Source organism: Mya arenaria, chromosome 10, assembly GCF_026914265.1.
Source record: "Mya arenaria isolate MELC-2E11 chromosome 10, ASM2691426v1".
NCBI classification, from domain to species: Eukaryota; Metazoa; Mollusca; class Bivalvia; order Myida; family Myidae; genus Mya; species Mya arenaria.
In genome coordinates this window covers 11,619,667-11,644,941 of record NC_069131.1, presented here as the reverse complement: position 1 = coordinate 11,644,941, position 25,275 = coordinate 11,619,667, and the positions used below count along the sequence as shown (strand labels likewise).

The following is a 25,275-nucleotide window of genomic DNA, read 5'->3' as shown; positions in this document are numbered from 1 at the left end:
GGAAACAATTTTGTAACATGACACAAATGGTAACGTACATACAGGAGCAAAAGAGCACACATCAGGTAAGTCATTTGCATATTTCTACGTTATTTACTCGCTTTGACATGGCCTACCGGTTCATAAACTTTCCGAATATGTGGGTGTTGTCTTTAAGAACGTTAAACCTTTTCAGAACATTCAAACAATATTTTTCAAACACGGTATGCCAACATACACACATTTGACCAAACAACCGTTCACATTCGTTGTTAGTGCTTTCAATCGGCCTTCTCGATCTAAAAGAAGATACTTCTATTCTAAAATTCTTTTCATTGCAGTTTAAAAGAAATCGTCAAAATAAGGGGTACTGTAGAAATGTCAACGTGCACACTCGTTAAATATTTTGTTATGTTTTGTCAACGTACGTACTTCTCACATGCTATGGTATCATTCTTAACTTGACATCATGATATTTACATTAAAATATATTACAAAATTGTTTGAATCATTTTGTAAGAGACATAGACTTCCATAGACTTGGCCGTATAATCGTCGGGAGCTAGTACAGAATGTGCTTGGATACAAATCGCCTTTTCTGCAGGTGTAAACAACAGATAGAATCGACATGTTTGCGTTCCCTTTCATCAAGTTAATATCTCAGTCAGCCGCGAAACTGGAATTCAAATAAAAAAGTATGTCAGATGCTTGTAATGGTATTACCGTTTCCATCCGCGGACATGTCTCACCTAAACGTTACAAATGGCCCTAAGTTTTTTCTTTATGTCTCTCGATTCCCTTCGTTACATGACCTTCGGTGCTTCTCTAAAGAACTTGCGTAACCGTTGCCATTCGCGTAGATTTTTCTACTTTACTTTATAAAATGCGCCAAAATACCTTAAAATGGGGGAGTTAATGTCAAAGATATCTCAGGCTCCGCGCATGCTAGTAAGACGGGACCAGTATTGTTTTTTACGTATCTCTAAATCATACGTAACGCGACCTTCGTGGTGTCATGGACGTAATTGAGTCACATGATTGTTACGTCGCAAAGTGCCCCCTAAACGTTACTTTTAAACGGGGCCTGTCCTACCTTTTAATGGGAAGATAATGTCGCAAACATCTCAGGCCTCGCGAATGCCAGGAAGTAGGGACCTGTCTTGTTATTTAGGTCTCTCGATTCCCTATTATAATTGCGGCTTTAGGGCGTCTTTGACGTAATTCCGTCACTGGTTTCTAACGTCAAAAAGTGCCTCATAAACGCTAACATCCTCGCAAATACCTCAGGCCCCGCGAACGCTACGAATTTGGGACAGGTCGAAGGCAAACCGGATAAATTCCGTAGCCGAGCCAGATAAACTTTCTCCATTGACGGCACTACCTATTATTCTATTTATTATGTTACTCTGTGAATTAAAAAACGATAAACTTCCTGAAAATTATTAAGTACCTTTAAAAAAGGGGGACAATTGTTTGACATCGTCACACTAGGTACTTATGTTGAAATGTGCCCAAAAATTTGTTCTCAAAACTTTTCAAATGTATACAATACGTTTGTTGTCAATTGCATTTAAATACGTTAATATCAACTTAAGACATAGAGGCCCGGTTGTTCAAAACTCTTGTTAAGGATTTAACGTTAACTATCATCGTTAAATGTTACGCGGTCAACGTTAAAATAAACGTTAACTTGAACGTTGACAAAAATGAGTTGTTCAAACTTAAAACTTACGCTTACAGCGATAAAGTAGGCGTTAATTTAACGGCTCTCCTTACGTTGGTCTGGACCAACGTTAGAGTCAATGTTTAATAGTCAGTTGACGTTAAAAATGGCTGAGACAGTTGGTGCTTTTCTCAACAACAGAAGAAACGAGAGGATTAAATTATTTCTTTCGATCCACATGAAAAGTAATGACTTAGAAATGCGATGCCGCTACTGTTTTGATATCTATGGGATTGAATCAATTGTACAGCTGCTTGCCCAAGTCTTTCAACTTAAGACATAATGGTCAGAAGCTGTGTCAGTCCGGGAGCGAGCAAGTGTGTTTGGTCAGAAGTGGTGAATTGATTAGATATGTCGACTATACCGTCCCTGACATTTGATGCTATCCTCTGACTGGTCACTGCAAGTTGAATCACCAACCACATGTCGAAACATTTTATACAATAAGCGCAGTGTTTTATAGTACTTGTTTCTATGTTACCTACACATTCATTTACAGTACCAACAGTAATCAGTAATTCTAAACAGGCCATAAAATGAATATGGTTACCAAAAAAATTGCAGAATATTTACCTGCATAAATGACCCTAGTCCATATAAACATCCGCTTCTGAGTCTTTGTTGTTTTCCTAGCCAAGATCCCAGCGCTAAGTAAATTTAGCGCAAACATAACGCGCACCTGTTCTGGTTAAACTCCACTAATAAAATGCGCATTTGAAATCAGGTAGTCATCTTCAGTTAAGGGCATCAATATTTGATAAAAATGTGAACACATATAAATAAGGTTTTTTAAAAGCTTTAATAAAACAAATACATTTATTTATATATACTAATCAGGAAAACAGTCGAAAAAAAATCAACCTTATGAATAATGAATCAAGAATATTGATGTCCCAACAGGGGAGTTCACTGCGTAGGATAAATATATTAATAGTGGCTAACCCAATATGGCAGTGAAAAGTTGACAAAAGCCGATCAGCGTCAGTTTATCATGGAAAACTTAAGTTATAAATAAAAGGTATAAACCAGTATATCATTTATGTGTCCCTTTTATGTTTTCTTTTAACAATTCAGTGTTGTTGTAATATAATAGTCTAATATTTTATTTTACACTGGTATAAATAAATCGACTTGTGGCGTTATAGGGAACACAATAAATATCCAAATGTTAAAAAACGTTCCCTTAACGCGCACTATTGTGGCTAAAATGACCCTGAGGTGAAATATATCCATGATGACAGATTGGGCTTCCACAAATTCACTGTCAATGTGACAAGTGTGGGAGACCAACTCACTTTCCTATTTCCATATCGGTAGTTTACCATAAGCGGAGGAAGCCACTACATGTACAGTTTTAAATCTAATTTATCTAATTAAATAATATTTTCTTCCACTGTTTACATCATCTGAACGCTTGAAATTATGGCAAAGATAAGTCGGTAAATTAGAAACGGTCGGACGCTTCACCCCACTGATAAATCGCTCCTTTTATAGATCAACCTGCTTCACTTTAATTAACAGGTTAACTGTTTACCTCAAAATACAAAATAAGCATAACTATTGCATTAGAATCACCAGTTTTGAACAACATAATTGTGAAAATGCAACACTAAAGTATTGCAAAATTATATTTGAGGAGGTTCCGGTTAAAACACCCCATCCCTTAAAGCCTAATATTTTCCATTTCTGTTGTGATCCCCATTTTCATATCATGTTCTGTTTATATGAGTAAAACATGTTTTTGCTCCAATGCTGACATATTTTACAAATTAAGTTTTCAAACTGCCCGTTGTGGCATAAATATTGCACATGGGTTCACAAGTTTGGTCTTAAAGCACTGTATATTCCCTGTTTGGTCTATATAATCGAACACCATTTAAGTGTTTATACTTATCACGCAGATTAAATTAAAGCATCAATCCACATTACATTTGATAAGTGAATATAAGGTAAACTAGATTCTTATACTAGTAATAATATTATTTTTTCAAAAATTGAACGGTATTAAAAAAGCTCAGCTGATATCCTAGTTAAGGGCTTTTGGTATATATAGATATACATGTGTATATATATCATGTTACATACTGGATACCTTTACGTATAACGGTGGGTTTACAAAAAAAAACCCGCATCCTTAATTTTTATATCATTATTCATTCAATCTTGACTAAACTTGAGCAGAGTGATGAAATGAATAATGAAATACAGCACTGCCTGTGACTAAGATATAAAAGTTTAACATTGTAAGTGGATTAACCCTTCAAGTGGACGGGGAAAGCTTAATTGTATTTTTTACCACATCAGACCACAGAAATTGTAATGGATTATGGAAATACAAACAGGAAGTGAGCTTAACGCTGATGTTAACGCAAACAGGTAACTGTTACATCAGTGTTAGCTAATGCTTACGCCGATAGATTTTTGAACAACAGGATAACGCTGAGTTCGTTAGTTTACGTTAACGCTTACGGTTAACGCTAACACGTCAGCATAAGCGTAAGTAATTTAACTAGAGCTTTGAACAACCGGGCCAGAATATTTTATTAGTGCATACACATGGATCAGTCACCAAACATTATCTGATGATGTAACAATTGTTCCGCAAGTCACAGACTACAGGTTACGGTTCAAGATCACCGTGTTTACAAACAATCGCCACATGTTACTTGGATTGAATTCATTTCATGTTAATATTAAAGGATAAAGTGTTGGATGAACTGCACTGACAAACAGATAATTCATTTCTGTTGTAAATGAGACTTTGTCATTCACCACAGAAATGGAATTAACTAATGTTGAATGATGCACAGTTTTCAGCATTTGCGGGTGGGGTAAGTGCACATGAGGATTTTCTGGCCGATTGCACTATTATGCAGAGTGATGGGACTTTATGGGAAAGTGATTGTTGAGGTTTGTTGTTGGCGGACTATTGGTAAAATATCCTTATTTTGAAAATAGGTTTGTCGAAGTGTTTGATAAAACTAATCACCTTATTAGATTCCGGTAATAAAGCGAAGGCGGGGCTCTTGACGCTGCATAAACTGCCCTTTGTTTTATTTAAAATGGTAGAGTAAAAGAAAAGTCTTTGATTTAAGTCTTCATTTTAAGCAAAATGTTGCCTTCCCATGGAGTATATATGACGTAATTTATCACGTCACGTGGTTAACACACACTGTACATGACTGATAAATAATTGAAGGGTCGAAGGAGCGAAAGTGCAAAGTCGAAGGGACGAAGACACGAAGGCGCGAAAGTACGAAACTATGGAGGAAAATTATTATATAGCAATGAAAACCTTTGCAATATCGAAATTGAAATTGCACGTTATGATAAAATGCCTCTGTTTATATTTTGTGTATATATGCCAGCATGTAATGCCATTGATAACAGTAGGTCAGTTTTATACGCTAACAATATAGATTGGTTTTAAAACTCATTCGACTTGAATAATGAAAAACAAAATACGATAAGATTTGTGTACAGATAATTTAAGCAATATTTTCGCTCCTTTTTAACTGATGATTTGCGGCCACGTAGCTATTATTTACATAGTTTAAATTTCTTTTTAACGTGTTGAGCGCGAAATGTCTCTATTATAAAAGCCTGCAAGCTTGCTAAATAACGCACTTGTGACTAAATGGAATTTTTGGCAGCTCTTTTTATCGACATATCTATGTGTATGTGAGTTAAACTTAGTTGAAATTTACAAAGTTTAGGATTTTTTTTTTATTTGCCATATTTGACATTAATACTCTACTTTTATATAATTTAAGTAACGACAAAAAATAAAATTTGCATAAGCATCGCAAATGGCAAGACACGGATTTTGTTATATCCTCAACTTCATGTTCATATTAAATGTTGGCTAAAGTTCAGTTTACACAAATATGAAGCAAAATAATGAAACTATGGCACTAAAATCATTTCAATTTACGACTACAATTGACTGAGATCTTTATTGGAACGCGCCCTGCCTTAGTACAACTACGAATGTTAACCTACAAGATATCATTTTGCAACAAAAAGTACAAATTTTGAACAGTTTGGACTTGGCGAGAAAACTCGACGTAACATGAATTCGTCATATCGCGATCTAAAATGTATTGTTCAATTCAAGGGTAATGTGTCAAGTAGCATTTTTCATACGAAAACAAGTTTGCCAAGGTGGTGTCCCTTTTTAACGTGAGAGGGGGCGTACTCTAGGGGCACAACCTTTTGACATTTGCACCTCCCTCAGAACCAACATTTAATTGGTTTAAAATGTTGGCAGAAGGGTACTCACCAGGAATTTTTTAATTATTTCTAATCCGCAATGGTTAATTTTGAGCGTATTTCTTTCTTTCCGTTAAATGTATTAATATATATTATCAACTATAAATCACAACAATTTCAAGTGATATAGATTAATTTGTTGTCATGATATTTAGATTCAATGGGTGGCGCTGAAAAAACGAAAACTGTTGGTTCGATAAACTTTATTAAAAGAAACTATAATGAATATTTTATAGTTACAACAGTGAAAAGATTGAGAAAAGAACACAGAAAATACAAATAAAAGAATGTACAAATACATGACTGTACAAATACATCATTTCACAGATGGTAAAGACAAAACATCTTAAAAGGCGCCCATATATTTGAAGTAATAGAATAACAAGATGCCCATGATGTCCTATGCTCCACCGCCTTGACTTTTCTGGTGTGTTTTTTACCCCAAAAATGTGCATACTAATAACAGGCACTATACTGAACCCAAATTCAAAGGGAAGCAATCAATGATCCTCATGGTTCACAGTCGACAAAGGGAGACAATCACTACAATACTACACAGCTCTCTGTACAGTTATCTCCCTTAGAGAATACTTCTGCTAGAGCTATAGCATTTCAAGGGCCATAATTTACTCATACATAGGCGGATCTGACTGGTTTAAGAGAAGAATCTAACTCTCATGGATATCAACTGTATGAGTTTGATTGAGATACAATCAAAACTTTACACTGTATCGCATTCGCAAGCAATTGTTTACGGACACACGTATGGACACCACGCCATAGCATAAGCTATTCTGGCATTTGGCCAGTAGAGCTATAATCATTCAATACTCTTTAACAAAGGTAAGAGAGAAAACCCACTGCACTGTCTTCAGTACAGGTTGTTTTTCTTAAACTGTAATTTTCACCTCTTTAACAAAGACAAGGGAGTGAAAAAACTACACTCACTGAATACAGGTTGTCTCCCTTAGACTGAAAGTAGTGGCACTGATGTCGCTGGAAGTCCCCGGACATTTTTCATTGAATGTAAGTCATATGGTAAATGCCAGATTGAGTTTTGACTTAAATCAATTAAGAATTATAATTTTCAGAAAATGTTTTACATTTGAGTACATTAGCTTATGGGCACGTATGTAAAGTTATCTTCCCTGACTTTAGGTAATAATATTGTCACTGTTTGATCCACGTTCTGTTCTGATTGTATGAACGTCAGCATATTCTGTCGGACTTGGCGGCCTCTTTCTTGAAGGTGGTTTGCTGGCTGTCTCCAAATGTTTGATGTCTATATCTGCATAAATTAGGTTGGTATCTGAACCCTAGAAAATATAACAATGCCCTTGAGTGCTGACAATGTATAAAAACAAACGTAGTACGATTGCCTGATCTTGCTTAGATCAATTTGTTTTTAAAAACTACATGAGTATTTTGAGACAGAGTGCTCACACGAAGTAAAAACATTTTGTTGGAGGCAAAAAGAAACAAAAATAAACAACATCGAAAAATAACTGACAACCGATTAAGATTATCTGATGTGTTCATGAAATACAAAATGATGAAATTGGGTTTGATTAGTATTTTGCTATATTGCTTGAGGTTTTCTTTTGATGTACTGACGGTTAATTTTAGTAATAATATTGGTAATACTGTTTTGTATATGCGTTCACCTGTAAACACTAAATATGATATTTATTCACATGGGCCATGGCCTTCTGGATGTTATGCGAATAAAACTTTGAAACTTTGATCTTGCTCTAAGGAAATGGTCCAGAAAACTGTTAATCAACTTAAAGTACATGTTTAAGGTTTATTTCAAATACATGTGTTCATCAGTTAAAAGACTATTAAGACTGGATTGCTCTTGTATATATTTCAGACCACTCAAATGTGATTTGTCATTTACAGTCGATGCAATTAACACATTACCTTCGTTTTAGGCCCCACTGTTTCTGTTCTTTGTGTTCTGACTTTGTTAACTTGGGCGTATGTAACCTCTTCGTTCAAATCTACTAATTCATTTCCCTGCCAACAATTTGGTAGTAAAGATGTGTATGGTCCGGAATATACAGATATAATTCTTTGGTCTATAATGTTCATATCATGTGTTTTCAGATACTATTTTGACTTAGCATTTAATCGACACACCAGTGCCACTTAATCCATTTATCGGTGCCATTTACTCGATATATCGGTGCCATGAACATACCAAATCCATGGTTATTACCTATGTACATAGTTTGATTACATGAGATGAATTACTCACCATGTTGGACAGGCTGACTGAAAAGGATGTTGTAAAAAGTCATAAATAGTTCATTATTAATATATAAACCACCATCTACACTAATTGTCAACAGAACGTGCATTCTAAAAGTTGAAAATGTTTTTTAAAACAACTAAAACTAAATGAAGCTAGAAATTTAGAAATTGAAGAGATACAATAAAACATATGAAATATACGTACGGTTCGCTTGAATTGGTGTGTTGATTCTTCTTTAAAAACCCTACATTAGAAGAAATACATGTCAAATGAAAGCGAGGAGGTAGAGTAAAAAAATCAATGGATACAAAAGATAACCCTCGAACATGATATTTCAAAATTTGCTACCATTTCTGTAAGAAGTTACCCCAAAACACAACGAAAAAAAACACAACACAAATACTAGTTAACCTTACGTTTTCTGGCCAATACGATGACCGGTGATATAATGACAACCGCAATAATAACGCTCAAACCAATGACTATCCACACCATTGGTATATCGTTACTGTTGGTCAATGACGCATCTTTACTTTTATTTGGAGTTTCATATGTTTTTTGTGTCGAAGCTGTTATGGAAATAAAATCGGAACTCTAAGTCACAAGTTTTATTTATTGAAATCAATAAATAGCGGGATGTTTTTGGGAAAAAATGATATTAACGAAATTATAGGTTTAAACATTGGGCTCTCGTGAAGTTTTTAAATACGTAAAGATTAATAAAGAAACAAAATATAAATAACAAGCACACGCACGCACGCATGCACGCACGCATACCAAATATACTAAAATCAAAACATACCTCTTCCAATTGCAAGAAATGAAATGGTCGCACTTGTGTCATAGTCTCCAAATTCGAAAAAAGCTGTGCATGTATGGTTTCTGTGTTCATCTGTTTCTATTGGCAGTGTATGAATCTCACATTCTATGGACTTATTGCAAACGAGGAGTTGTGTGTTTCCGTTAACCGACCAAACAATATCCGAAAGTGGTTGGCTCTTTGCCGTGCAAGTTACGCTTGTAGTGTCATGAGCATTTAGCCATACTTCGTCTTTAACCGACAAGATTACACTCGGTTTATCTGAAATAGGCAAATGGGAATTGAAGAATAGAAAAAGTCAATTATTTATTTTTATTATGTATAACTATCTTGTCATTTATCAACGCCTCTTATAAATACAAAAGTCAGGTAATGACTCCAAAGGGTTTTAGAACTGTATAAATTAGTCGAGATACGCACATGGTACTTGTACTATATGCGACTTCGATAGTTGAACATCAAAGTTGGAGCAATTGACACTGCAGGTTATAGTTTGACCATTGTTTTCTTTACTGACATTCACAAACAGCATTAAAGACGAATTATGTATTTTGTCTGTCCCGTATCCGTTTACACGAAGTAGTTGCCCATCTGTTGTCCAGGATATCAAGCAAAAGTCATTGTTTTTGTCCGTGAAGCAACTGAACTTGAGAGTATAGATGTCCTGCGAATAGCTTGTTATATTTGGTACGTTCATTGTCAGCGTCGATGGTGGATCTGTGAGTGATAATAAATCAAACAAAATCGCAACAAACGGATGCACGCGCTCGTCGCTTTTTTATTTTCGAAAAAGGGGCATAGTTAATCAAATACTTTAGTCAAAATGATAGGACTTGATACACACGTTTGCGTGGCGTTAAAAAAAGTAGTATGAATTTGAAATGTCATTTTGATGACTTTAGCATGATTTAAAGCTGCACTCTCACAGATTAACCGTTTTGATCGCTTTGGAATGAGCTATTTTTGCGTAAATATGTGAAAACCAGTGATATAAGATATGTGACAAAAGATCATATCGCAGTTTTTTTCCGTTCGAAAATTATTTTTAATGGCTAAAAGCGTTATTAGCGCTTGAAGAAAAATGCATAAAACATCAATTTTTGAACATAAGTATGAAAACCTGCGATCTGATTTTTGTCAGCAGTCTTATATCACTGGTTACTATGCATTTTCGCAAAAATAAGTTCGTTCCAAGACAAAAAGTTGTCAAAACGTTCAATCTGTGAGAGTGCAGCTTTAAGCTTTCAACAACACTTAACGTTTTGCATGTCGACAACGTCACAGCTATGCCAATATATTTACTTTTTTATTAGAACGGACAAAATTAGAAACAAATGGTTTGTTATAATATTCATGTTTAGATTATTGCTTCGGGCAACAGGTCAGATGTCAACTCCTACACCAGGAAATGTTTTGACGGTTACTAACATAACCATGCAATAAATGTATACTAGAAAGGCCTATACAGAACCTAATGATTTATTTGAAATCTGCTTGAATATGATGCTTGGCCACGTTTATTTTTTAACCATGTGTCCTGATCAAACATATGACATGCTACTTTTGAACTATGCATCCAACTGATGCACACATTTAAGAATAATTGGTTCAGGAACAACAATGACTTTAGGATTCGGGATGCGCAGCAAAATTAATAACACTGCATCTTCCCATGTTAACCACGATTCTTGCTAACATACATTTTATTTTATAAGTATATGAATTACCATTTTACAAAACAGAACAGTACTTTGCACAAAGGTAATAATTAACTAACTTCGTGAAAACCTATAGCTTTTTTCAGCGCATTTAATTGCATAAAACAATATAAAATCAAAACTGACATGCCTTGTAAGTGGAGGCGGATTTCTTCACTATAGCATGGCCCGTATTTTGCATGAAGGTATACAGTAATCAGTATATTTGTTTTAAACACCGTGGTAAAGACGCCCAACACTGGATTAGACATAATAGTTGACGGAACAGGTATCCAAGTATTGCCATCACTGTTGAAAATGATAGGCTTTTCAGTAGCCGAGAATTTGATTGGTTTGTAGGTTATTGTAACATTTCCCCCATTGAAAGCTGGCTGTGAATAACTGAGATTGCCACAATTTTTGCCAACAACTGAAAAAAGAACATCATTACATATATGCATTTATATATATAACTATAGAAATAATAGCTTACGAAGTTCCACGTAACGACTTCCATACATTGTAAATATTACGGTGCAATATAAAATATAACTGCGTTTTGAATAAAACATCCAGCAACCTCATGTTTCGATTAGATCAAACTGTTAGGAATAAGTTTAAAGTTTATACCCTTTTCCTTAAGCTCGATTATGACTAAAGTGGATACCTAATAGAATCAGTCTCGCGTCCGTTTATTGGGTAAAAAACAATACTGGTGTCCATTTTAAAGGGGTAAGACACCAGATGGTCCCGAAATCGGTATATACATTATTTCCACAAGACAAGCCAAGAAATGTCAATACGAGCAAGCATGAGGCCGAAAATACATTAGTTTACATGATTAAAATAAAATTTTGTCGCTGTCTCAGCTGAGTTTACCCGTATAAAATTAGCGCAACTGGTTTCCAGTTTATAATGTGTATATTTAGCATGTGGAAGGCAAGTGATTAGCACAGATACAAATACCAAAGCTATTTTAAAATTTACTGGAATTTACGTGGTAGACAAACCAAGTATATTTGAAATTGGAAAAATACGCCAAAACTGCGAATGATACATGTATCATAAGCGATGTGATAATCAGTAGGTAGGATTTAATGCGTTGTACACATTGATATCAATTTTATGTAAGTTTTTGACAATTTTCTTTTTACTTGCAATTGTATCATCTATGTTTGGTTCCTTTAGGCATTTTTGTTTAAAATAAATTGGTTAACGGATCCGCCGCCCAATTATTTCGAAATCTCCAAAAAAAAAAGAAATGAAAAAAAGTCAGATTTTTTATCTGCGCACATAAAATGATGTAAAATCTGTTGCCTATTCCTTGGCAACATAAGGATGCAGTTTTAAAAAATGTTTTCAAAATGGCGGCCTCAATTGAGCTGAGATCATACAATATTTTTTTTCTCATTTTCAACATACCATCTGCATGTAAACTCAAACTGCTGCTATTAATTAATGATATTTCGATCTTTTTGTTTTGGGTTTCCCCACGAACGCTATGAAAAATATATGCATTGTAAAAAAAATAGTAACTTACAAGTCTGAATTCCTTTTTTGTTCGCACCACCCGTCCAACATTTTTTCAAAAAAATCCGTTAACCAATTAATAAAAAAAATGGCCTTACGAGATCGATGAGAAAATACCCCCTTGTTGGATATCTAACCCAAATCTGACACCTATACCACAATAATACTCTCACTCAATTATTACTTACCTCCCTTGAAGCAAATGAACAGAAACACTATGAGGAATGGCACATTTATTTTGACACTCATATAGACACTTTTTATATTACAGAAAACAGAATATCTTTAAATTTCGATAGTCTCTGCTATGTTCATGTACGAACGTACTATTTAATACAACAACACAAACAAAGGGAACATTTATTTAAGCTTGATATACCAGAGTTGCAACTTTGCTTACCAGGAAATGAGTATATTTGAAACATAGAATTATATTGATTCTTTGCTTTTGGGCTGATAAAATTGTTAATATCCGTTTCCACTTTTAAGACAATAACTAACCTAGTGTTGTCAAAATTGCTTTTGTTTTTATCTTCCTCATTAAGATGTCACTTAAAGGCTTCAGTTGTAAGAGTCTTGCAGTAAGTTTGTTTTCGAGACTTTCCAATCTTATGACAAAAGTCATATATAAGGTATTTTATCTAAGAATATGAGCAAACATTCGTGTTTATAATATAGATCCAAGTGCCCTTAATATGGAATGTGATGCCGTATAACCCAACATGTAATAGTTATCATTTGGAAAAGTGTTAGCTTCTGTAAATTATAATTAAGTTGTTGATTATAACAGAAAACGGTCGTTGTTCATACTGTATTAACTGCATGTATCGGCGTCGTGTTGAATATCTTCCGGTATTTGTTTGGACGCACAGTATGCTAGTCTTGAATAATATGTCACGAGGGTGTCAAACTCGAATTAAGTATAATAAGGTTTTGACAGTGATCAAACGTCCTTTACACTCATCAGTGTGGTTTATTCTTCACATATCCCATCATAGTTCGAACTTGTTATGGATTGCCCCTCCATATTCAGATGACAAACGTAAAACCAAGCAGAACCTATATAACTGTTATCTAAAATCACAGTTGTCCTGTTAGCGCAGTCGTTAGCGAACCCGCTTCTCACTAAGGCGTCACGGGTTTGATTCCCGGCAAGTAAGAAAGCAAGATGTTTGTTTTCTGCTTATATGCTCTTCCATATCAAAACATGACATATTGAGTACAATTGCGAGCTGAATAATGTGTTTTGTTTTTATTTGTGTTTGTTTAAAAGAGTATTAAATCATGAAGAACTGTAAATTAAAATGTTTATTTTGTATATGATAGCATGCATCAATTCAAGGCAAAATCTGAGTAACTTGGTCAAAGGATATAATAATAAACCCTTGTCTAGCAATCATAGACTCTGGGTGTCACCCCCTCCCTTCTTGGAATCAGACATAACGTACTTTCTGATCTGACTTCGGAATACAAACTTATTTGTAACTGATCTTCGGAATTATTGAAAAAAGCGTTCCAATACTGCTGAGTTTTCAAATGTTTCATTTAGACATTGGCTCCACTTGTGATTTCTAACATGAATCAGTTATAGCACACACGAAGCGGGATAAAGGGTAGCCCGGCATGGTAAGGGTTAAAGGGACTAGACACCAGATGATACAAATGCAAGTTAAAAAATATCAAATACTTACATAAAATCGATATTGATATGTACACAGCATCTTACTTACTGATGTATCAAATCGTCTACCACTGAAATCCCAGTTGATTTAAAAATATTGTGGGTATATGTAGCTGTACTAATCATGTGAATTTCTCTTGCTAAATATACACACTATAAACTGGGAAACCAATATCAGCTATTTTTAAAAGGGTTAAGTCAGCTAAGACAGCGATCAAATATTCTTTTAGTCATGTAAAATGATATACTATCGGACACATACTAGCTCGTATTAACAATTCTGGGCTTGTTTGTCGAAATACTGTATTTGCGGTATTTTGGACCATCTGGTGTCTAGCCCCTTTAAGGATCTGCCTAAAAATGTTTTCCGATAAAAAATATTTTCTTACCAAACGCTACACCGTCCTCCATTAAGTGTTTGTTTGATTAAAAAAGCCCATGATCTTTGTCATAAGGAGCCATATTGGGAATTTGTTTTTAAAATGGAATCTCAAAAAGAGATTCTTGGAAAGTGCATGATATTTTTTTTACGAACCATTCAATTGTATGCATCTAGCAGTCCCGGAATGATTTGAAACACAGCAAGTGCAACACTTGACAAAACAACCAATTCCTTCATGCACCATTAGTATGTGTTAAACATTTAAACCGCCTTTATTAAATTGTTTAATATTTTAAATCGCTTTTACCAGCTATGAATGTTATCGATGGAGAAAATATCGATGGTAGTATACAAACGAATGTATTTACTGCATCACATGGGTTTGCAACTTTCGGAGTTATGATATTCAAAAATGTTTTTTCTTTTCAACCGAGTGTATGTCTAAGAAGCAAGTCAATGGAAACTGACCCTTGGGTACATGAACACAGCCACGGGATAGGGCAGAATAAACCGTTCTGTTTCTTTGACTTTTGAGCAAAGGTTTCTTCACCTTCATTATTATCCATGAAGTTCGAGACCGACTGATGCACCAAACACGAGAAACCTACTGTATAATGTATACTATTAATCGATATTGGGAGATTTTGGTCGGATTTGCCTTTTTTCATTAACCCTGTACCAAAAGTCTCTGCAACAATGTGACTTCTGGTTGTCACACGGTTTGGCACAAACAAGAATTGACTATTTGTAAAAAGGGGAAGTAACTATTTTCTGATTTAAAGGTCAAACTATACTAAATCTCAAAATGTATTTTGGCTATATTAACGCACTGATCTCCCTTAACAAGTATTGGCGATCTGTGCAAAACCCCTATATGTTTTTTTAAGCTTTATAAGCTTTAAGAAGTCAACACTCATGATGGAACTAGCTTTAACAAATTGTGAAGGTAGCTATATTTAATCATTTTTAACATTTTCTGGTGGAAAGAGTATCCAAATTATAATACACGAAATAGTGGGGGTTCGGCGATCTCTCCATAGCAATCTCTCTTTTTTTGTCAAAATATGGTGTATTCTTATGTATTTTAGGCACTTGATACAGAATTATTTTAAAAATGTTTTTAATTAATTTCAGAAAGAAACACTATCTGTTATGTTGAAGTTAAGTTTTTAAGTTGACAAACGACTGTAAAATCACATAATTGTAACAGAACAAAGGAAATGGTCACATACAAACCTTATTCAAACGCAAATGAGAAGAATCAACGCTAAACTCTCACCTTTTCTTATGCACAGATAATTGTATTTGATGAACCGGTATCTATCTCATATAGACTTTCGGATTTTGCCTGCCCAATCTCAACCTGATAACGAGCGATATGTCGTTATTGGTAGTATGTTTCGTTTATTTATTCTTTAAGTTATATGTTGGAAAATAAACGTAGTAATACAAATTACACGTAAAACCTCCTATCCACCCACCCCACCCCGACCCTTCAAGTCATCTCTACGGCCAAATTGTAAATCGGGCCCAGTTGTGGTGTATACAGATACCAAATTTGATGGTCAACATTCGGAAAACCTCGGACATTTTTATCGAAAACAACCTCGGAAAGATATGAACGGTTTACAATATCAGACATCGGTACATTCTGGGGATTTGTGGCCACGTAGCTATAATTTACATAGCTATAAATATATTTTTAACTAGTTGAGCGCGAAATGTCCGAGTTTCTATATATCGATCATTCGCGAGCAGCTAAATAACTCAATATATAAAACCAACCTATGATTAAATGCAATTTTGGAGTTGTTTTCGTCTGGAGGCAATTTCAGTAAGGGGCTTAATCGATTGAAGACATATTTGTGTGAATTGGACATTGAAAATGACATGAGGTTTAGGAAATAAAAAACAATCCATACGATCCATAAAAGGATTTAAGTAACGGCTAAAATTATTCAATCTGAATAAGGGTCACAAATGGCAATACATGGATTTTTTTATCTCTTCAACTCCATGCTCATTTTCAATGTCGGCTAAAGTTCAATTTACACAAACATCTAGAAATATAATGACTATGGCGCTAAGATTATTTTAATTTACGACTAAAATTGACTAAGATCTATATTGACCCCCCCCTGCCTTAGTGCAACTACGAAGTTTAACCTACAAGATATCACTTTGCAACATAAAGTACACATTTTAATGTTTGACGGGAAAGCTTGGCGTATAATAAAATCGTCATATCGCGTTCTTAAATGTATTGTTTAACTCAATGGTTACATGTCAAATAGCATTTTCCAGGTCGCCAAGGTGGTGTCTTTTCTTTGACGTTAGAGGGGGGCGTATCCTAGGGGCACAACCTTTTCCTAAGAACCGGAATTTGAATGGTTTAAAATGTTGGCAGAAGGGTACTCCATAAGAAAATTTCAATAATTTCGAGTCCGAAATGGTTAATATTGAGCGTACTTTATTGTTTTACCTTCTCCAAAATTGACATATAAAGTAAATTTGGACGATTTAAATGTTGAATTTATAAATTTATATTATCAACTATAAATCACAACAATTTCAAGAGATATAGATTAATTTCACTGTCATTCACTGCTATTTAGATTCAATAGGTGTCGCTGAATAAACGAAAACTGTTGGTTAGATAAACTTTATTAAAAGAACCTATAATGAATATTTGATAGTTACAACAGTAAAACAAATGAGAAAAAACAAGACAAGAATACACAAATACAAGACAGTACAAATACATCATTACACAGATGGTAAAGACAAAACACCTTACAAGGCGCCAATATGTTTGAAGTAATAGTATAAAACGATACCCATGATGTCCCATGCTCCACCGTCTGGGCTTTTTTGTGTGTTTTTTTTACCCAAAGAATACAGGCACTATACTGAGCCCACATTCAAAGGGAAGCAAACAATGATCCTAATGGATCACAGACGGAAAAACTAGATCATCACAGTCGACAAAGGGAGACAATCACTACAATACTACACAACTCTATGTACACTTTTCCTCCCTTAGAGAATACTTCTGCTAGGGCTTTAGCATTTCAAGGGCCATAATTCACTCATGCATAGGCGGATCTGGCTGGTTTAAGACAGAAATCTAGATCTCATGGATATCTAACTAATGTATGAGTTTTATTGAGATACAATCAAAATTAAACACCGTATAGCATTCGCGAGTGAAAAAACTACGCTCACTGAATACAGGTTGCCTCCCTTAGACTGATTTTTTTCACTTTACAACAATAGCAATTTTGATAATTTCAAGGGCCATAATCAAGTTGTGAAAAGGCGGATCTTGCTGGATTTAAGAAAGGAACCGACCTCTCAAGCAATAGTTAACTACTTTATAAGTTTGATTAAGATACATCAAAGCTGAATAATTTTTACAAGTTATACAAGCAACGTCTTTGCAAACGAGCTGAAGTAAATTAGTATAATCATGTATATACATATTATTTGCTTGGAAATATCAAAATTCTTAATAGATTGCTATCAGTGGGACTGATATCGCTGGAATTCCCTGGACATGTATTTATGTTTTATCGGATGTAAATAATATGTTAATGCCATTTCTCAGATTGATTTATGGCTTAAATCAATTAAGAATTTTATTTTTTAGAAATGTTTTATATTTGATAACTTTAGAACACAGCTTATGCTGTGCACGTATGTAGAGTTATTATCTTCCCTAGTTAGGTATATATTCCAGAATTCGGAATATTTGTGTCAAACACTGTGGTAAAAACGCCCAACGTTGCATTATACATAACGGTTGATGGAACAGCTGTCCATGGTGTAACAACATTGCTATAAAAATCGTAAGCGTTTGAGTAGCCGAGAATTTGAATGGCTGAAGAATATTGTAACATTTCTCCCTTTAAAAGCTGGCTGTGAATAATAGAGATTGCCACAAGTTTTGCAAACAACTGAAACAGAACATCAAAACATATATCTTTTATATCAAAGCTGTAAAACTACTTTAGAATAGCATACAGTGTTACACACACATACTCATACATTGTTAGCATATAAGATGTAATACACTCTTTTTTACGTTGAATAAAAACTGCTTAAAGGTATTGTATGTTTTGATTAGATACACTTATTAGTTATTAGTTTAAAGTAAATACTAAATTAAACTCGATTGTGAAGAAAGCTGAAAGCTTATCGAATCACGTAAGAGTACGTTTTTTGGAAGAAACAGGACTCTTGTTAATTTTGAATGGCCACGAGAAAGAACCCAAGGTGGGGATCCAACCCAAAACCTCTTTGGGTTATCTGCAGGCAACTATACCACTAAACCTCTTATCCTGGTAGGGGATTCAACCCAGTCCTTTTTTAATACAAGGCAGACTGATATACCACAACACTAATCTCAACCTAGTAGGGATTGAACCCACAACCCTTTGGATGAGAGGCAGACACCTATACCACTTGACCACCCTCCCCCTAGTGGGGATTAAACCCATATTCCCTTGGTTTAAAGACAATACCTATATCACTTGACCACTCTCAATCTGGTGGTGATTGAACTCAAAACCCCTTGTGTAATTGGGTGACATCTTTACCACTAGACCACTCTCACCCAGGTGGGGATTGAACCCCACACCCCTTGTGTGAGAGGAGGACGCCAAAACCGCTTGACTACTCTGAACCTGGTTGGGATTGAATCCTGATCCCCTTGGGTGAGAGGCAGACACATATAACTAGACTACTCTCATCCTGACTGGGATTGAATCAACAACCTCTTGTGTGAAGAAAGGCACCTATATCATATATATAAGACCACTCTCATCCTGGTGGCGATTGGACCGTAACCTCTGGATGTGAGACGGGCACCTATACCACTAGACCACTCTCACCCAGGTGGGGATTGATACCAAAACCCCTTGGGTGAGAGGCGGACGCCAATACCGTAAGACTACTCTCAACCTGGTTTGAATTGAACCACAAACCCCTTTGGTGAGAGGCAGAATAATATACAGCTAGACTACTCTCATCCTGGTTGAGATAGAACCAACAACCTCTTGTGTAAAAGAAGGACACCTATACCACTAGACCACTCTCACTCAGGTGGTGATTGGACCCACGAATTTTTGGGTGTAAGGCGGGAACCTATACAACTAGACTTCTCTCATCCTGGTTGGGATTGAACCAACAACCTCTTTTGTAAAAGAAAGGCATCTATTCCACTAGACCACTCTCACCCTGATGGCGATTGGACCCAAAACCCCTTTGGTGACGGGCTGTCACCAATACAACTAGACTACTCTCATCATGTAGGGGTTGGACCAACAACCTCTTGGGTGAGAGGTTGACACATATACAACTTGACTACTCTCATCCTGGTTGGGATAGAACCAACAACATCGTGGGTAAAAGGCAGACATCCATACAGCTAGACTACTCTTATCCTGGTTGGGATTGAACCAACAAACCTTGTGTGAAAGAAAGGCACCTATACCACTAGACTCTCACCCTGGTGGCGATTGGACCCACAACCTCTTTGTTGAAAAGCTGAAACCTATTCAACTAGACTACTCTCATCCTGGGGCTGGGATTGAACCAACAACGTCTTGTTCGAAAGGCAGACACTTATCAACGAGACTATTCTCATTCGGTGGAGATTGAACCAACAACCTCTTGGGTGAAAAGGAGACACCTGTACAACTAGACTACTCTCACCCTGGTGGGGATTGAGCCAACAACTTCTTGTGTAAAAGGCAGACACCTATACAACTAGACTACTCTCATCCTGGTGGGCATTAAACCAACAACCTCTTGGGTGAAAAGCAGACACCTGTACATCTAGACTACTCTGACCCTGGTAGGGATTGAACTAACAACCCCTACGGTGAGAGGCTAACACCAATACAACTAGACTACGCATATCCTGGTGGGGATTAAATCAAGAACTTAATGTGATGAGAGGTAGACACCTATACAACTTCACTACACTCATCCCTGGTTGGGATTGAACCAACAACATCTTGGGTGAGAGGCAGACACCTAAACAACTAGCTTTCTCTCATCATTGTGGGGATTGTACCAACAACCTCTTGGGTGAAAGGCAGACACGTATACAACTTAATTCCATTCACCCTGGTGGGAATTGAACCAACAACATCTTGTGTGAAAGGCAGACACCTATACAACTAGACTTCTCTCCTCCTGATTGGGATTAAACGAAGAAACTTTTTGGTGAAAAGCAGACACCTATACAGCTGGACTCCTCTCACTCTGGTGGGAATTGAACCAACAATCTCTTGGGTGAAAAAAGAAGACATCTATACATATAGACTACTCTGACCCTGGTGGGGATTGGACACATAACTCTTGGGTAAGAGGCTAACACCTATACCACTAGACTACTCTAGTTCTGGTTGGGATCACACCCACAACCTTTTGTGTGAGAGGCGGACACCTATACAACTAGACTACTCTCATCATGGTGGGGATTGAACCCACAACCTCTTTGGTGAAAGGCTGACATCTATAAAACAAGACTACTCTCATTCTGGTGGGGATCACACCCACAACCTTTTGTGTGAGAGATTGACGCCTTTACAACTAGACTATTGGCATTCTGGTGGTGATTGAACCAACAACATCTTAGGTGGGAGATTGACACATATACAACTAGACTATTGTCATTCTGGTGGGGATTGAACCAACAACATCTTGGGTGGGAGGCTGACATCTATAAAACAAGACTACTCTCATTCTGGTGGGGATCAAACCCACAACCTTTTGTGTGAGAGATTGACGCCTTTACCACTAGACTATTGGCATTCTGGTGGTGATTGAACCAACAACATCTTAGGTGGGTGACTGACACCTTTACCACTAGATTAATTTCATAATGGTGGGGATTGAAACCAAAACCTTTTGGTTGAGAGGCGGATACCTATACCACTAGAATACTCTCATATTTTAGTTATTACTTACCTCCTTTGAAGCAAATGAATACAAAGGCTATTACGCATGGCACTTTCATTTTGACATTCATTCTCGCATTATTCACTAACAAGTAAAAACTGTAAATCACGATCTTTTAATTCCGTTTTTTTGTGCTATTTCAATTAACACACATACTATTTAATACGCCACCACAAAGAACGATACCACTTTTTAAGCTCGATATAGAAGTTGTTCATATTTGCAAACTAGGAAAAGAGGATAATAAACCTTAGCTTTTTACCGATGCACGTCCTGGTAGCTGGTTAAAATCGTCATTAAACGAATCCGCTTCCACTCAAAAGACAATTACTTATCTTGTAAAATACTTATTGTCACGTTATTGTGTGTTACCTTCGTCATTCAATTGCTACTTAATGCGAAGTTTAAGTGATAGTGTCAGGCTGTAAGTTCATGGATATTTTTTTCAAATCTTATGACAGTAGTAGGTGATATAGGCGCTATATTGTGTATGTAATGTAGGTCCAAGTGCCCTTTATATGAAAACTGATGCATCGTAACCAAATATATAATTTTAATCATTTTAAAAATCGTCAATTTCCGTCAATTATAATAAAAATATGATATAAAAAGTACCGGTCCTTGTTCATACTGAATGTCATCAAACGCATTTGGGCGTCGTGTTGTAACACGGATGACGTTCTTTTTGGACGCCCAAAATGCTAGTCGTTAATATCATGAAACGAGGGTGTCAAACACGTATTAAGGAATAAGGCTTTGACATTGATCAAATGTCTTTTACACCCATGAATGTGGTTAATATTCACGTATCCCATCCTAGTTCGAACTTGACTTGCCCCTCATAAAACCGAGCACAATATATATAACTGCAAAGTTATACCACGGTTGTCCAGTTAGCGCAGTGTTTAGCGCACTCGCTTCGCCCTGAGGTGTCCCGGAATCTATTTCATGAAGTCCACGAATTTAACCATAATAAGCCATATTGACATTGATGAAATGTGGATGTGGATAATTTTCACGTATCCCATCCTAGTTCGAACTTAAAATGGCTTGCCCCTCCTACATAAAACAGAGCAGAATGTATATATATATATATATATATATATATATATATATATATATATATATATATATATATATATATATATATATATATATTACTTATATATATATTCAATGTAATACTTGTTTATTTACATATTAAATACTAATCATCTGCAGCAGAACTGTTGGTTATGATTTTAAAATAATGTGAAAGACTTCCTAGCTGCATTAACATTGGAAAAACGTATGATTAGAAATATTTAACTATAACGTTGTCGGCAATAATACTTCATGACCGGAGATGTAGTGCCTTAGTTAATTTAAGTTAATGCTTTTAAGTATAATCAGTCTAGACAGACATTTCTTTTTGAAAACTGTTCGTGTGTTTTGGAACAGATTAGAAATTCGAAAGTTGAATTAGTCATAGAAATTTAAGCGTTGATAAAGAATACAGTTTTGTTCAAAATACGAGATCCATAAAACGCTCAGTTTCAAGTTGACTTTCAGAGCCTGTTTTAACGAATATTCTGAATAGTAATCAAAACGGTATGATAGGAACTCACTCAGCAGTCAAAACAAGCATTTCTTTTTGCGTATTTTAATGCCAAACGTACTCTCATCGACAGCCGCAAAACATCAGAGCGCACCTTACATAGATTACACAATCATAACAACATTTGTAAAAAACTCGATAAAGAACATCTGATATTTTAGCAATTCCAGTTTAGACTTCCTGAACGTGTACAATATCACTGTTATTCACCTCATAAAAGATACGATTATTTTATTTTGAAATCGATTTTGTACTTTTAATTATGAGACAGATTTGTGGTCATGAGCTCAGGTAAAATAATACAATAAAATACAGGGATAAGCTAAGTAGTCAAAAATTTAAATATTAACCCTATTGAAAAACCAGGGAATTAAACTAAACAAACGCTATGTTCTTTTGTGAGGGGATCATCTAGGCAGTCAATTAAAGCTGCACTCTCACAGATAAACCATTTTTACAACTTTTTTATTTTTTGTCTTGAAAAGAGATTTTTTTGCGTAAATATCTGCAAACCAATGATTAAAGATTGCTGACAAAAACTCAGATCGTAGATTTTCATATTTCCATTACTAACGATCTAAGAAAAATGCATCAATTTTTTAACTTCAAAATAAAAATCTGCGAACTAAATTTTTATCAGCAGTCTTATATAGGAATTTGGCATGTGACTGTTTATTAACTCTCAATTTATTGGAAGTGAAATTATTTACATGATTTGTAAGAACTTAATTATATTGATATCAAATGTTTGTTTAAATTAAATAAAATAGATGATTACATACATGAACTATTTTTTATTTCTTGTTTGTCAATATGAAGAGTAATGCAATGGCTTTTGAATTTCATAAAAGAAAAGGATGGAAAAATGTATGTTTATTGTTTAAGCAATTAATTAAGTAATAAAAGTATTTTTTTCTCTTTTTTTTTTCAAATTGTGCTATCTTATAATACAGATCGTTATTTGTTTAATTTTGGTACAAATGAAGTATATAAGGTATGTCTAATGTTACAAATAGCAAAAATTCAAATGCAAATCATGGTGACTTGACTAAATGTGAATGCTAATTAAATCAAAATAGTTAATAAATAATAATGTTCATTTGAAACAATTGAGAGTGTAAGTTTGGTTTGTGTATGCCATATATTCCCCGGGGGGGGGGGATCCCCAACCTAATAAATTAATAATGAAAAGTATATTACTATGCGCAGTGCTATAATAATTCACTTATTAAAATAAGTAAATGTGCTGAGTAGAATTTGTAAAAATTATGTCTTGTTTTTTTATGTATTATTTATTTATCATATGCCTTGACAATTGATTATAATTTCATAATATATTATTTATTCTTTTATTGTATGTATTCTAGATCATTAAATAAATATAAGTAAATATGCATTCAGATTTCTGTATTTAGTCTTAAATAATAAATGTTGATATTGCGCTTAGTTTCATTAAATCCCTTGGTCTAATATCAAAATCCCCTGAAATTAAGACCAAAATCCCCTGGAATTTAAACGAAAATCCCCTGGAATTCAGACCAAAATCTCTTGGAATTAAGATCAAAATCCGCTGGACTTTAGACCAATATTCCCTGGAATTCAGACTAAAATCCACTGCAAAGCCTCTCAAAAATATGGCATGCATGTATTTGTGTCTGTCTTTTACCTTAAAGGTTGTACCCACCAGGAATACTTTTTGTATCCTCTCAAAATTCAGACTAGGAAACTGACTTGAGGTTGAATATATAAGATTATGTTTTTCATCATCTTCAGACAAATAGAAAATCAGCTAAAATCTTATTTAACAATAAATGTTTGAGAATGCTAAATATTAGCAGTACACAGGGTATAAATCTTGTGAAACACATAGCAATAACGTGCTAAATAATGCACGTGAATGTAGGTAACTTGTAGTAGTAGAAGTCAAGTATCATCTTGGTTTATTACAGCAGAAGCAGTGATTACGAACTTCGTAATCACAGCCCCAGAAACAGAAGCGTTTTTATTAAATCTCCCAGGTTGCGGAAACATGGCACATCGCAGGTGCGGATCCAGGAATTGATGTTAGAGTGGTAGTAACTTAGGGGCGCAACTTTTGACATGTGCTCCTCCCTCAGAACCGAAAGTATATGGCATAAACTGTTTTACGGGAATTTGGGGTTACTCCCTCATGTATGAAGTCGGAAATGGTGCATTATGAGCGTTTTTAATTACCTTTGTTTCTCCGATATTGATGAAAACAGTAAACTTCGATTACTTTAGAGGTGGCGCACGCCGGGCGCTTAAACCGCTAGTGCTTCGACCAAATTCCTTGAGCTACACAGTCGGTCCAAGGCCAATTCCCCGCTATTTTGGCGCGAACACAAAA

The 25,275-nt window shown here is 35.3% G+C and overlaps 1 protein-coding gene across 5 annotated transcripts; it reads right to left on the bottom strand.

The window, feature by feature from the left end:
* Positions 1 to 6,182: 6,182 nt before the first annotated feature.
* Positions 6,183 to 21,543, bottom strand: LOC128206243 (uncharacterized). 5 transcript variants are annotated; one of them, XR_008256419.1, is made up of 9 exons: positions 21,320 to 21,543; positions 10,900 to 11,178; positions 9,472 to 9,768; positions 9,034 to 9,312; positions 8,648 to 8,800; positions 8,436 to 8,475; positions 8,235 to 8,251; positions 7,898 to 7,993; positions 7,173 to 7,290 (listed from the first exon to the last, which is right to left on the bottom strand). XR_008256419.1 is itself a non-coding variant. In XM_052908584.1 (8 exons), the coding sequence occupies exons 1-8, from the start codon at positions 21,378 to 21,380 to the stop codon at positions 7,184 to 7,186; spliced, it is 1,233 nt and encodes a 410-aa protein (XP_052764544.1). In that variant the 5' UTR covers positions 21,381 to 21,543; the 3' UTR covers positions 6,183 to 7,183. The 5 variants fall into 5 exon arrangements, 4 of the variants coding, with proteins under 4 accessions (XP_052764544.1, XP_052764547.1, XP_052764548.1 ...); XM_052908584.1 differs by lacking the exon at positions 7,898 to 7,993 and having other exon boundaries at positions 6,183 to 7,290; XM_052908587.1 differs by lacking the exons at positions 7,898 to 7,993; positions 21,320 to 21,543 and adding an exon at positions 12,467 to 12,625 and having other exon boundaries at positions 6,183 to 7,290.
* Positions 21,544 to 25,275: the final 3,732 nt, after the last annotated feature.

What these genes read in the sequence shown, in the direction of transcription:
- LOC128206243 (XM_052908584.1), bottom strand. Translation starts at nt 21,380, where the DNA reads ATGAATGTCAAAATGAAAGTGCCATGCGTAATAGCCTTTGTATTCATT. An exon ending in ATTCATTTGCTTCAAAGGAG is followed by an intron (nt 11,179 to 21,319) that starts GTAAGTAATAAC and finishes TTCTTTTTTCAG; the next exon opens with TTGTTGGCAAAAATTGTGGC. An exon ending in CATCGTATTGGCCAGAAAAC is followed by an intron (nt 8,476 to 8,647) that starts GTAAGGTTAACT and finishes CTTCTAATGTAG; the next exon opens with GGTTTTTAAAGAAGAATCAA.